General features: G+C 47.9%; 1 protein-coding gene across 2 annotated transcripts in view; it reads left to right on the plus strand.

The window, feature by feature from the left end:
• Positions 1-13,565, plus strand: part of LOC138651021 (uncharacterized) — a 47,581-nt gene that overhangs the window by 30,341 nt on the left and 3,675 nt on the right. For both annotated transcript variants that reach the window (XM_069740948.1, XM_069740947.1), the window contains exons 8-9: positions 10,567-10,748; positions 11,459-11,572. In XM_069740948.1, the coding sequence (XP_069597049.1) occupies positions 10,567-10,748; positions 11,459-11,572 (296 nt within the window). The remainder of the gene's footprint in view (positions 1-10,566; positions 10,749-11,458; positions 11,573-13,565) is intronic.

The following is a 13,565-nucleotide window of genomic DNA, read 5'->3' on the forward strand; positions in this document are numbered from 1 at the left end:
CGGATCCACACCGATCAGATATTGATGATCTGTAATAAACTGCAAGCGCCTTACTCCACATGTGGCCCGATTCTAATGTTTTACTGTTTTTAAAAAGCATAAAAATGGCGAAACCTTTGAATCGGGATGGACAGGTAGTAAGGATCAACCTCTATTCCCCGGGGCAAGAAGAAGAGCAGGACTGCAGCTTACTGTATTTTTCAGGCTATAAGATGCTCTTTTTTCACCTCAAATTTGGAAGGAAAATTGAGGGGGGCACCTTATAGTCCGAATGCAGGCTTACTTGGTTTGCGGCGGTGGTGGAGCAGGATCCCTTCCTTAGTGGCAGAAGTGTGGCTATGCTGCGGGCCCGGTATCAGCGGTGAGCAGAGCAGAGTGCATGAATGCTTTCCCGGCAGCCATTTTCCTAAAGCTGTGGCCGCTAGAGGCGGCACGTGCACAGATTGGGATCTCAGCTTATCTGACATCTCAATGTGCGCACGTGTCCCTGGAGGCAGCCATTTTCCTGAGCCTGTGGGACCCTGCACCACACAAAGTACTCTTCTCTGCCTAACCGCCGACATCGGGCCCGCAGCATCGCACCGGTATCCCACCCAGGGCCCACAGCAGCGCCCCACTTCTGCCACCGCCAGCTTCCTGAAGAAGAGACCGTGCCTCCTGTGACCCTGCTCCACCGGCCCCCAGGAAAGATGCCTTAAATTCGGACTATAATATGGACACCCATCTTATAAAAATGCTTTTTTTTTTTATTTTGCACCCCAAAATTTGGGGTGCGTCTAAGGCTAAGTGCACTTGTACTATGGAAAATGCTTGTTGCAGGTGAAAAAGTTTATTGAAACCAGTGTTGCAGTAAAATACAGAGGTGAAGCGATAGGCATAAGACGTTTCGGCCAACTCGTGGCCTTGATCACAGTATCGCTGAAATAAATGACATAAAAACAAACGAGTAACTATATACAGATCATATTTACATATATACAATTCGGTGAAACAATGTCAGAAAACCAAGTCAAAACAAGTTGAAAATGGAACAAATGATGTCAGTGCTCCTAAGATTTGAGGACAAAAGAAACAAACAATCGGGAGGTATGGAGATAGGTACGGCATGCGATGGAGCTAGAGGATGAGACGATAAAGATGCTAAAACATACCCTAGTGGGAAGTTCCTAGTTTACTGCTGCACTACAGTGTTGCTGAGGATATCAGCCAGAAATAAATGTCCTGAAAGAATGATGGGACATGGAAGGTAATGAGAGATAATTAAGAATATCACCAATGGCTACAACGTATCTAGGTGGAAAAAGGCTATAACATACTTGCCAACCTATGTTTTTACTGTTAATCATAAGAGTATAGGGAACCAATTGTCGCCGTATCGTGGAGCATGCATATAGGTGTGGCTGTAGGAATAGATAAAAGTGAGTTATATGTTAAGTCTGTATGGGGTGGGTGGTAGAAAGTTGGACTGTGTTATACTTGCCAGTTTAGTATTTCCGTTGTACAAAGTGTGCCAGGCCCGTCGGCGTAGTATGGAGCGCACATATAAGACTAGCTAAAGGAGATATTTGAAATAGATCTATGAGTTAAATCTATATAGAGTCCATATATAGTATAACCAGGTAACCAAAATATACTTGCCGATTTGAATGTAGTACTAATCAAGCAAAAATACACCAAATGTCCCCAGAATGTGGATGGTGCATATGGATATAACTGTGGGAACAGACGTATATAGGGTAAGTAGATTGCCAGGTAGGTCTATAGTGGGTAATTTTGTAATGGATGCGCTACCTGCCAGTGTGTAGATACAGTCCCAATATAGCTATACAGGTCCAGTATTCTAGATGTAATGAGGGCAGTGGTGTACCAAGGTTTAACTGAAAAAGAAACTGGTGTAAAGATAAAGTATGATGGGGACGCTGAGTCACTTATCTGATAGATGGTGTTCTCACATCCGCAGTCTGCTGGTAGCGTTCCATGGGTCTTTTAGTAACGCTAAGGCGCTCTCTTTTTCTATAACGCTTATGCGTCCCTTCTACCTAGAGAGGTAGAATTTGAACGCACATTTCACTACGCTGCTATGCTGGGTATCTGTCCAGCTCCATTGCGCATGCCTGGGCGCCATCTTGCGGGTCCGATGCACACAGCATAGACGCTGATGTCGGCATCGTATGTGGGCGCACACAGGTCCTTCAGGCACTACGCATGCGTCGGCATTTGTGGACTCTCCACACCGACTGCGCAGGTGCGGGCGTCCTGCATCACATCCGGTCACCTGACCGGCCGGGGCTTTATACAGCGCTGCTATTATTGTCATGGCAGCCGCTCCTTTAGCAAAGACACGGTGTGTGTCTGCTTCTACCACTTGGCCACCAACGCCGGCCCCCCAACCACGTACGCTACCAGCAGACTGCGGATGTGAGAACACCATCTATCAGATAAGTGACTCAGCTTCCCCATCATACTTTATCTTTACACCAGTTTCTTTTTCAGTTAAACCTTGGTACACCACTGCCCTCATTACATCTAGAATACTGGACCTGTATAGCTATATTGGGACTGTATCTACACACTGGCAGGTAGCGCATCCATTACAAAATTACCCACTATAGACCTACCTGGCAATCTACTTACCCTATATACGTCTGTTCCCACAGTTATATCCATATGCACCATCCACATTCTGGGGACATTTGGTGTATTTTTGCTTGATTAGTACTACATTCAAATCGGCAAGAATATTTTGTTACCTGGTTATACTATATATGGACTCTATATAGATTTAACTCATAGATCTATTTCAAATATCTCCTTTAGCTAGTCTTATATGTGCGCTCCATACTACGCCGACGGGCCTGGCACACTTTGTACAACGGAAATACTAAACTGGCAAGTATAACACAGTCCAACTTTCTACCACCCACCCCATACAGACTTAACAGATAACTCACTTTTATCTATTCCTACAGCCACACCTATATGCATGCTCCACGATACGGCGACAATTGGTTCCCTATACTCTTATGATTAACAGTAAAAACATAGGTTGGCAAGTATGTTATAGCCTTTTTCCACCTAGATACGTTGTAGCCATTGGTGATATTCTTAATTATCTCTCATTACCTTCCATGTCCCATCATTCTTTCAGGACATTTATTTCTGGCTGATATCCTCAGCAACACTGTAGTGCAGCAGTAAACTAGGAACTTCCCACTAGGGTATGTTTTAGCATCTTTATCGTCTCATCCTCTAGCTCCATCGCATGCCGTACCTATCTCCATACCTCCCGATTGTTTGTTTCTTTTGTCCTCAAATCTTAGGAGCACTGACATCATTTGTTCCATTTTCAACTTGTTTTGACTTGGTTTTCTGACATTGTTTCACCGAATTGTATATATGTAAATATGATCTGTATATAGTTACTCATTTGTTTTTATGTCATTTATTTCAGCGATACTGTGATCAAGGCCACGAGTTGGCCGAAACGTCTTATGCCTATCGCTTCACCTCTGTATTTTACTGCAACACTGGTTTCAATAAACTTTTTCACCTGCAACAAGCATTTTCCATAGTACGAGTGCAGTGATTTATATCTGGATATTGCATGGGACTATTGGTTCCGTTCACTTGCACCGTCATACCCTCGAATAGTCGAGTGCTAGCCTTCGTATTCTCTATAAGGCTAAGTGCACACGTTGCAGAATTGCTGCGGAAATATCCGCGGCAATTCTGCAACTCCTGCCGCGGGTATATCGCATGCGGAATTGGCATGTGTATTCCCGCTAAACACTAGCGTTTTACAAGCGTTTTTAGCTTGCAGAATGCTAGCGTTTTCCAAGCGATCTGTAGCATCGCTTGGAAAACTGATTGACAGGTTGGTCACACTTGTCAAACATAGTGTTTGACAACTGTGACCAACTTTTTTACTATTGATGCTGCCTATGCAGCATCAATAGTAAAAAGATCTAATGTTAAAAATGATTTAAAAAAATGGTTATTCTCACCTTCCGACGGCCCCGGATTTCCTCAGCGGTGCAGGCGGCGGCTTCCGTTCCCAGGGATGCTGTGTGCGAAGGACCTGGCATGATGTCACGGTCACGTGACCGCGACGTCATCCCAGGTCCTTCGCACAAAGCATCCCTGGGAACGTAAGCCTCCGCGTGCACCGCTGAGAGGCGGGAGGTCTCCGGGGGCCATCGGAAGGTGAGTATATCCTTATTTTTTATTTTAATTCTTTTTTTTTTTTTTTTTTTTTTAAACAATTATATGGTGCCCAGTCCATGGAGGAGAGTCTTCTCTCCTCCACCTGGGTACCATTTGTACATGATCCGCTTACTTCCCGCATGGTGGGCATAGCCACATGAGGGAAGTAAGCGGATCAATGCATTCCTATGTGTGCAGAATCCCCGCGATTCCGCAAATTATCGAACATACTTCGTTTTTTTCCGGAATACGTTTCTGCACCGGAAAAAAATGCAGCATGTGCATACAAAATGCTGATTGCATTTTATTAATGGGATGCTTAATGTGAGCGTTTACTCTGTCGCCTCATTGGGGACACAGGACCATGGGTGTTATGCTGCTGTCCACTAGGAGGCGACACTATGCATAATCTGAAAAAGATTAACTGTGGCTCCTCCTCTGCAGTATACACCCCTGGACGGCGTCGGCCTTCTCCAGTTTTTGCTTCGTGTCGCATAGGAGGCACACCTAAAAAATTTTTTACTCCATTTTTTTCCGACGGATTACAGATGAAGAAAAGTGGGTCTCCTGTGAGACTCCCGGCATGGCTCCTTCCTCGGCCCCCTATTATGGGGTGCCCGGTTGAAGTCGAGATGGCTTTCTCCCCATGTCGCTCCTTCCCCAGTCCCTTGTGTACTGGTTCGAAGTCGAGACCCCCCCTCCTTCCCCAATTCCTTTTGGTTTCTGGGTTGAGGTTGAGGTGAGGATAAAGCCCCCTGATGGTGACAGCAGCACCCTCCCTATTCCCCCTCTGGGGGCATTAGGTTGAGACGCCTCAGGTAGGGCCTGTACAGGCAGCACTCTGCAGCTCCCAGCAATGGGCAAGCACACTGCGCCTGCATCCAGGGACCCCAGCCCAGCTGCAGGCTCCTGTCGGGGCCGGGGGGAGTGCAGGCAGGAATGGCACAATAGAGACACAGGGCTCCCTGCGCCCTGTATCTGCGGCAGCACCAGCTCTATACTGCCTCAGGGGGACCACTCACAGGGCCTCCCCTTCCGCTTATAGCCCCACCGCTATCCTGTTTTTAAATCCGGAGGGGTCCAGTTCAGATCCGACCCCCTCCCGGACTTTCGCGCCGGCCTGGAGCCTTTCTGGGCATCAGGCATCTAATTTAGGCCGCAGCTTCGGCCTAGCTGAAGCCGCCGCCTCCCCTCCGCCCCCGGATGACAAATATGACACTCTACAGTGTCATAGAGGGGACGGATCGAGACAGAAAGGGCGCTTTTTACAGTGCACTATGCCGGGCTCAAGGTCCAAGAGAATCAGGCAGGACTGCTATTATGCATTCTGCACAGCCTGCAGGACCGCTCTCCCCAGCGGCAGCATGTACCCGCATTGCCAGGACTGCATCCAGACTACTGCGTCAGAGCCCCAAGAAGCCCCTGCCAATGCTTCGGTGTCTAATGCCACGCCGGAATGGGTCACTCAGATATCGCAATCTATGAGGCAGTCTATAGATAACCTCCACATTGCTTCAGGTGCTGCAGAGTCATGCCTCGGCTATGACCGCTACCCAGCAAATGGAGCGCTTGACTCAGGGACAGGACGACCCTGGCACATGCACGTCTAGGTCAGGACGCAAGCGGACCCATAGGTCAAGTCCATCTGCATCATCCCATAGCACACGGTCATTCCCTTCTAGGGAGAGACACCGTAGTTCCAGGTCATCTAGACCGTCCCCTTCCAGGGACAGACAATGCAGATCTCCGCAATCCCCGACCAGAGAAGGCCTTAATCTCTTCCATCCATTGGGTGCTGGACATTTCTGATCCGCCACCAGAGGCCCCAGAACACAAGATTTCCTTTGAAGAACCTCTGAAGCCGCCTAAGGTTTTCCCTAACCACCCAGAGTTTAAGGCGATCCTTAAAAAGCAGCTCTCACAGCCTGAGAAAAAAATCGCTAATCGCAAATACCTGGAGGCGGGGTACCCCTTCCCGCAGAAGGATACCAAGGAATGGACAGACCCACCCGAAGTGGACCCCCCAGTCTCTAGACTAGCAGCACAGACCCTCCTTTCACTGCCAGATAGCTCAACCCTCAGGGACGCAGCAGACCGGCAGGTAGAACGCATGGCTCGTTCAATTTTCGAGGCTGCAGGGGCATCCCTGGCTCCCGCGTTCGCCTCAGTTTGGGCTGCCTAGGCCATTGTGGCCTGGGTCAAAAATTTACAAGCTGGCCTCCAAGCATCTGCTCCTGAGCTGTCGGACCAAGCGGTTCAAATAGCAGTTGTAGCAGATTACATGCTTCATGCAGCTCTGGATTCAGCACGGAGTGTAGCGGGGATAACATCAAACGCCATCTCAATTCGGCGTATCCTCTGGCTGCGGGAATGGAAAGCGGACGCAGCCTCAAAGAAGTCCCTCACGCACCTCCCCTACCTCAGTGGGCGACTTTTCGGTGAACAGTTGGACACGATGATATCCAACGCCACCGGGGGTAAGAGTACTTCTCTTCCCCAACTGAAACCTAAACGCACTTACAAGAAGCGTAACCAAACTCGATTCCGATTCTTTCGGAACTCCTCTGGCTGGTCCGTCTCGCGTCCAGCACAAAATCGTAATCGTTCCCCTTGCAGGGACAGCTCACGATCGACGCAAAGGTCGGACAAGACCTGGCAGTCAAAAGCAGGCCAGTCTAATCTCAGAGGAGGAAAATCTCAGACTTTCTCCTCATCATGACTCACGAACTTCGGAAGACACCACACCCATAGGCGGCCGACTTTTGCTCACAAGTCTGGCTGCCTATTACAGAAGACAGGTGGGTCGGGGAACTAGTGTCTTCCGGATACGAGATAGAGTTCACCTCCAACCCACCGGACCGATTCCTCCTCTCTGTCCCCCCAAAACCACCAGCCAAGGCTTGTGCCTTCTAACAAGCGGTCTTCTCGCTTTTTCAAGCAGGAGTCATAGTATCGGTCTCCACGGCCGAGCGCTTCTGAGGGTTCTACTCCAATCTATTCGTAGTCCCCAAGAAAGGAGGCAGGGTACGGCCCATACTGGACCTAAAACAATAAATATGTACGGGTCCGTCACTTCCGCATGGAGTCCCTTCGGTCCATCATTGCGTCCATGGAGAAGGGAGAATATCTTGCCTCCATAGACATACAAGATGCATACCTGCATATACCGATTGCACCCGCCCATCAGAGATTTCTCAGGTTCGCAATCGACCAGGACCACTACCAGTTCGTGGCTCTCCCGTTCGGACTCACCACAGCTCCCAGAGTGTTCACCAAAGTCATGGCAGCCACCATGGACGTCCTGCACTCCAGAGGCATAGTAGTCTTTCCATATCTGGACGATCTACTCATCAAGGCTCCCACCTTCAAGGACTGCGAGCTCAGCGTCTCAATTACAATCGACACTCTGAGTCGCATGGGCTGGTTAGTCAACCTATAAGAGTCATCATCAACCCCGAGTCAGTCTCTGACCTTCCTGGGAATGCTATTCAACATCTCCAGGGGTCTAGTGCTCCTTCCCAAGGACAAGGCACTGGCTCTCCGCCTAGGAGTTCGCACCCTCCTCCGCAAACCCCCACAATCTCTCCGGTTTGCCATAAGAGTCCTCGGCAGGATGGGGGCAGCAATAGAAGCCGTCCCATTTGGCCAGTTTTGCCTCAGGCCTCTCCAACTAGCCATCCTCAAGTCCTGGGACAAGAACCCTTCCTCTCTCGACAGGGAGTTCCGGCTAACGTTGTCAACCAGGAGGTCCCTGCACTGGTGGCTCAAGCCAACCTCGATAGCAAAGGGGAAATCCTTTCTCACAGCTCAATGGAAGGTTCTGACCACCGATGCGAGCCTGATGCGTTGGGTTGCAGTGCACCTACACCACAGGGCAAGTGGTTTCCAGTGAAAGCGACCATGCCCATCAACATCCTGGAAATTCGTGCCATTCTCCTGGCATTGAGGGCCTTCCATCACTTACTGACAGCCTCTCACATCAGAATACAGTCGGACAATGCCACGGCTGTGGCATATGTGAATCACCAAGAGGGGACCCGCAGTACCCAGGCGATGCGAGAAGTGTCACACATCCTCCACTGGGCGGAGGACACAGGGTCGGTTCTTTCGGCGGTCCACATTTCGGGTGTGGACAACTGGGAAGCAGACTTCCTCAGCTGACAAGGAATAGACTCGGGAGAGTGGTCTCTCCATCCCGAAATTTTTCGCCAGATCTGCAATCGCTGGGGGACCCCGGATGTGGACCTAATGGCATCCCACTTTAATGCCAAGGTCTCCAACTTCATGGCCAGAGCACACGATCCGTGGTCGCTCGGAGCAGACGCTCTGGTTCAGGACTGGACCCAGTTCCAGCTTCTGTACATTTTTCCACCTCTCCCCCTGATATCCAGAGTGGTGAGGAAGATCAAGCAAGAGGGAGTTCCAACCATCCTAATCGCACCGGACTGGCCCAGACGTACATGGTACGCTGACATCATACAACTTACAGCAGACGCCCCATGGGGCCTCCCCGACCGCCCGGATCTTCTATCACAAGGCCCGTTCTACCACCAGAACTCAGGGGCCCTCAATTTTGATGGCGTGGCCCTTGAAACCTGGGTTCTAACCCAGGCAGGGCTCTCGTCGAACGTCACTAGGACCATGATCAGGCACGGAAGCCAGCCTCTGCCAAGATTTATTACCGTACCTGGAAAGCTTTCTTTACCTGGTGCGAATGTCGTGGCCAGACACCATTCCCTTATTCCCTCCCCAAACTACTTGGTTTTCTCCAATTGGGTCTGGACGCCAGTCTGTCCCTGGGCTCGCTTAAGAGCCAGGTGTCAGCCCTCTCAGTGCTTTTTCAAAGGCGCATTGCTACCAAGCCGCAAGTAAGGACTTTTCTTCAGGTGGGTTTCCCGATTGGTTCTCCCCTACAGACGACCACTAGAAACGTCGAACCCCTTAAGGTGTCGCGCTCCACCTTCTATCCCAGAAAGTGGTTTTCCTGATGGCAATCACCTTGCTACGCAGGGTGTCTGAACTGACAGCACTCTCCTGCAGATGGCCCTTCCTGGTTTTTCACCAGAACAAGGTAGTTCTCCGTACGGTCCCATCCTTCCTTCCAAAGGTTGTGTCCAACTTCCACCTCAATGAGGAAATTTCTCTGCCTTCCCTTTGTCCGGTCCCGGTTCATAGAGTGGAGAAGGCTCTGCACACGCTTGACCTTGTCAGGGCATTGCGTATATGTGTCTTGGACTGCGTCCTTCCGGAGGTCTGATTCTCTTTTCCTTCTTCCGGAAGGCGGCCGCAAGGGTCTGCCAGCTTCCAAAGCTACCCTTGCCAGGTGGATCAAATCCACCATACAAGACACCTACCGCCTTAAGAATTCTCCTCTTCCAGCCGGTATTACGGCACACTCTACATGGGCAGTAGGGGCCTCCTGGGCCATTCGGCACAACAAGTGTGTAAGGCGGCCACTTGGACTAGCCTACACACGTTTACTAAACACTACAGGGTTCATACGTAGTCCTCAGTGGATGCGAGCCTGGGTAGATGTGTTCTGCAAACGGCGGTGCCCCAAGTATAGGGGCCTGTCTGCACAATATTCGTCCATTGCTTCCCACCCAGGGACTGGTTTGGGACGTCCCATGGTCCTGTGTCCCCCCAATGAGGCGACAGAGTAAAGGAGATTTTTGTGTACTCATCGTAAAATCTCTTCTCTAATTGGGGGACACATCTCCCACCCTGTTGCCCTTTCCGGGCCGTTGTTACTGTCGAGTTCTCATATTGTTTTCTTGAGCTCGTACATAGTTGCCTTTTTATAGGCATGGTTATATTATTCACGTTACGTTCCTCCTACTGCTTTTGCACAAAACTGGAGAAGGCTGACGCCGTCCAGGGGTGTATACTGCAGAGGAGGAACCACGGTTAATCTTTTTCAGATTATGCATAGTGTCGCCTCCTAGTGGACAGCAGCATAACACCCATGGTCCTGTGTCCCCCAATTAGAGGCTAAGAGAAAGAGATTTTACGGTGAGTACACAAAAATCTCCTTTTTTTTCGCGGTTTTATCGCGTTTTTATAGCAAAAAATCCGAAACATGTGCACACAGCCTTACAGTCCGAAAAATACGGTACTGTTGCTGGATATATTTTTAGGGCACAACTGCATATTTTTTTAGGTTTAATTTGATGTTTAAGAAAGTCCGACACTGTTTTTCTAGTTGCAGCCGCCTGTGTCGAATCATGGGCACAAAGTGTCTATCTATACACACACGGCGACATATAATCTATTGATGGTCCTTAATACTGTATTTTATTGGACAGTTTATATTGCTCAATGATGCCATAAATAAATAGTTACCTTGTATTGACATTTTTCCAGAATTTAGGCCCTCAGGAAAGTTTACCCTGCATTGGGAAGGACCGGTCATTGATGATGTCTCCCTAGTGGAGTATTCGGGAGTCCCTTTCATAATTGTTGGAAGGCAGGTATTAGGATGCCATTTCGGAAAGGATAGGGCGGCAGCCCAAAAACGACCAGCCGAGTTTACGAGTCAGACAGAGGTAGATAATATGTGGAACGGATTTTAATATTTGTAATATTTTCTGAACATCTTTATAAACATTTTATACTATTTTGATCCATGCGTGCTAAGAAATAAAGCCAACTTGCAAACGGTGTAGATAAAAAAAAAAAAAATCCTAAAAATTCTGCAGATGAGTAAACCGATTCGAAGGAAATAAGTCGCTACATCTAAAGTGTGATTTGCAAAATTTTTAGAATTCGATTTGTCTGAATTTTGTTAAACTCGCTTCTTCTCTTAAGATCTCCAGACCCTAATTCTTCATTGCATTTCTGCCATTTTTGGAGGGGCATGAATACCTTCTTAATTTGTGATTGGCGAGAGAGTAAACAAATTGCGCCCTTTAAGTAATCTTTCGTGATTTAGTTACTTTTCTGATTTTGTACGTCAATATGGCCTTTACAGACGTTTTACACTGATTTCTAAAAAGCAACTTTTGTAAAAAAAAAAAGAAAAAAAAAAAAAGGTAATTAAAGACACTAAAATTGCCACAACTTGACTTTTCCTACACCCCCTTCCTCATTAGTGACTTAGCATCCACCTATACGCCAATAGGGATGCTGCCCAGACTTACTTTTCAAAGTACCGTATGTAAAACTTAGGATTCGATGATGAAAGGCCGGTCTAGATTTCCTGTTGCCTGTGGTTTTTTTTAATATAACTATTTCATCTTCTTTTATTATTTTATAGATTGCGTATTGTCCTTTGGTAAAACGAAGAAGATTTATAATGCAAAATACAAAGAAAATGAACTGTCCAGCCAAAATCTATATATATCATATAATGAAATTTCCAGACTTTCAGGTATAGTAATACACGATATATCACTGATGTATATTCGCACTTAGTTTGCATTATATAACTATATTGGACCTGTGCACAGAATGCATTCAAAGGCACTATGCTCTAAAAGGCCTAGCACGGTCTGAAAAATAAAAATAATAATTGTATCCTCACTTATCAATCCACCAGTCTCCGTATCCATGCCCGGATCCCCCACTTGTTCTCTTAAATTTTCGTCTAACCTGGATCGTGTGTGACCACTGCAGTTTCTGATTCTTAGCAGTGTTCACATTCCATTTCTGGGGGACTTTGGGATGACCAACAGAAATAAAATTCCATGGCAGACGGGCTTCGTGTGCCCCCCTGGCGATTGATATAGGCCACAGCAGTAGCATTGTCTAATTGAACCCTGATCGGCAACCCGTGGACTAAGTGCTGCCAATGTAAGAGAGCTAGACGGACGGCTCTGAGTTTCAGCACACTTTTTTGGGTGAAGTCTTTCCTGACTGCTCCAGACTCACTGGACCATCAAGTGACGGAAGATTGCTCACCAGCCGGAAAGGTTGGCATCTGTGATAAGCACCTGCTACCAAAAGACTGAATGGGACGAAAAGAGTGACCCTGAGTTAACAGGGGTGACTTTAACCACCTCTTGAGAGACTGGCAAAGGAGGAGGAAAATAGGCCGATCTAGGGTCCTCTTCCCTCTGTACCAGTCTGCCATTGTTAGTTTTGTTTACTGTAAGTGATATCTGTAATTTGTATGTAACCCCGCCTAATGTACAGCACCATGGAATTAATGGTGCTATATAAATTAATAATAATAATAATAATAAAGTATTGACCTGTCCCAAAATGCTAGAAGTGTGTTCTCAAGAGACCTTGACTGAAATTGAGCAAGCGCCACTGCCTCGAACGTCGTCACCATATTTCCTAGGACCTTCATGCAAAATCAAACGGATTGCCTGCCTGAACACTTCAAAGTTCTGATAGAAGACTAAATAAATAATCTCTTCTCTTCTGGAAGAAATGCTGATTCCTGAACGGTGTCGAACACCATTCCCAGAAACTGTAGCTGCTGTGTCGGGACCAAAATAGACTTTGTTTTGTTGACAATCCAATCCGGATCGCTCCAAAGCCTGTAGAACGATCTGTAGGCTCTCTAGATTCTGAGCAAAGGATGGCGATTTGGCAAGAATCATCCGGATAGGGGAAAACAATTATCCCCTTGTTCTGCAGCAGCTCCATAACAGAGGCCAGGATCTTCTTGAATAACTTGGGCACTGTGACAAATCGTAGAAATGGGAACACGTACAATCACTCTCGCCTGAAGCTGGGAAGCTATCAGAGGGGTGGGTCAGAGCAAAAGAAACGATCCTGAGATAGAGCGGTGAACTCTATTCTGTAACCTGAAGATATGATCTCCCTCACCCAAAGATCACTGCCTAAGCCGTGCCTTCTGAAAAAATAGGAGGCGGCCACTCAACCGGGAAGAATCCCTAAGTGGGAGCCACCCATCAAGCATTGACCTTCCTGTTGCCTCTGGACCCAAAGGAAGGACCTAGCCTCTGATCCAGAAGGGCGTCCAACAGATGTTGGTCTAAATCTAGCCCTTCTGAGCTACTGGGAGACCTTTGGTGTAATCTGCCAACCTGACTCATCCAGTGCCGAAAACTGACCTGCAAGGCCCCGTGCCTCCGAAAAGGACAGCTGGATCTGGATTGAGGAACCGGGGTGCTTCTGCTGCCAGGAGCTTCCAAAATGATTTTATCTAGCCTGGTGCCAAATAAGCAACACCCCTGGAATGGTAGTCCTGTCAGCGATCTTTTTGAGGTTGGGTCTGCCCTCCACACCTTGACCCAGAGCATGCGGTGATTTGCCACGCAATTGCTTGCCTCCTGAGCAGAGTATCCGCTGAATCTAAGTATGATGAATAGAGATACTTACCTGCCTGCGCAATCTGATCCACAATATCTGCACAAATCTTGGGAACTAGCAAGAAAACTTTGTTGCAA

Source organism: Ranitomeya imitator, chromosome 10 (assembly GCF_032444005.1).
Source record: "Ranitomeya imitator isolate aRanImi1 chromosome 10, aRanImi1.pri, whole genome shotgun sequence".
NCBI lineage: Eukaryota > Metazoa > Chordata > Amphibia > Anura > Dendrobatidae > Ranitomeya > Ranitomeya imitator.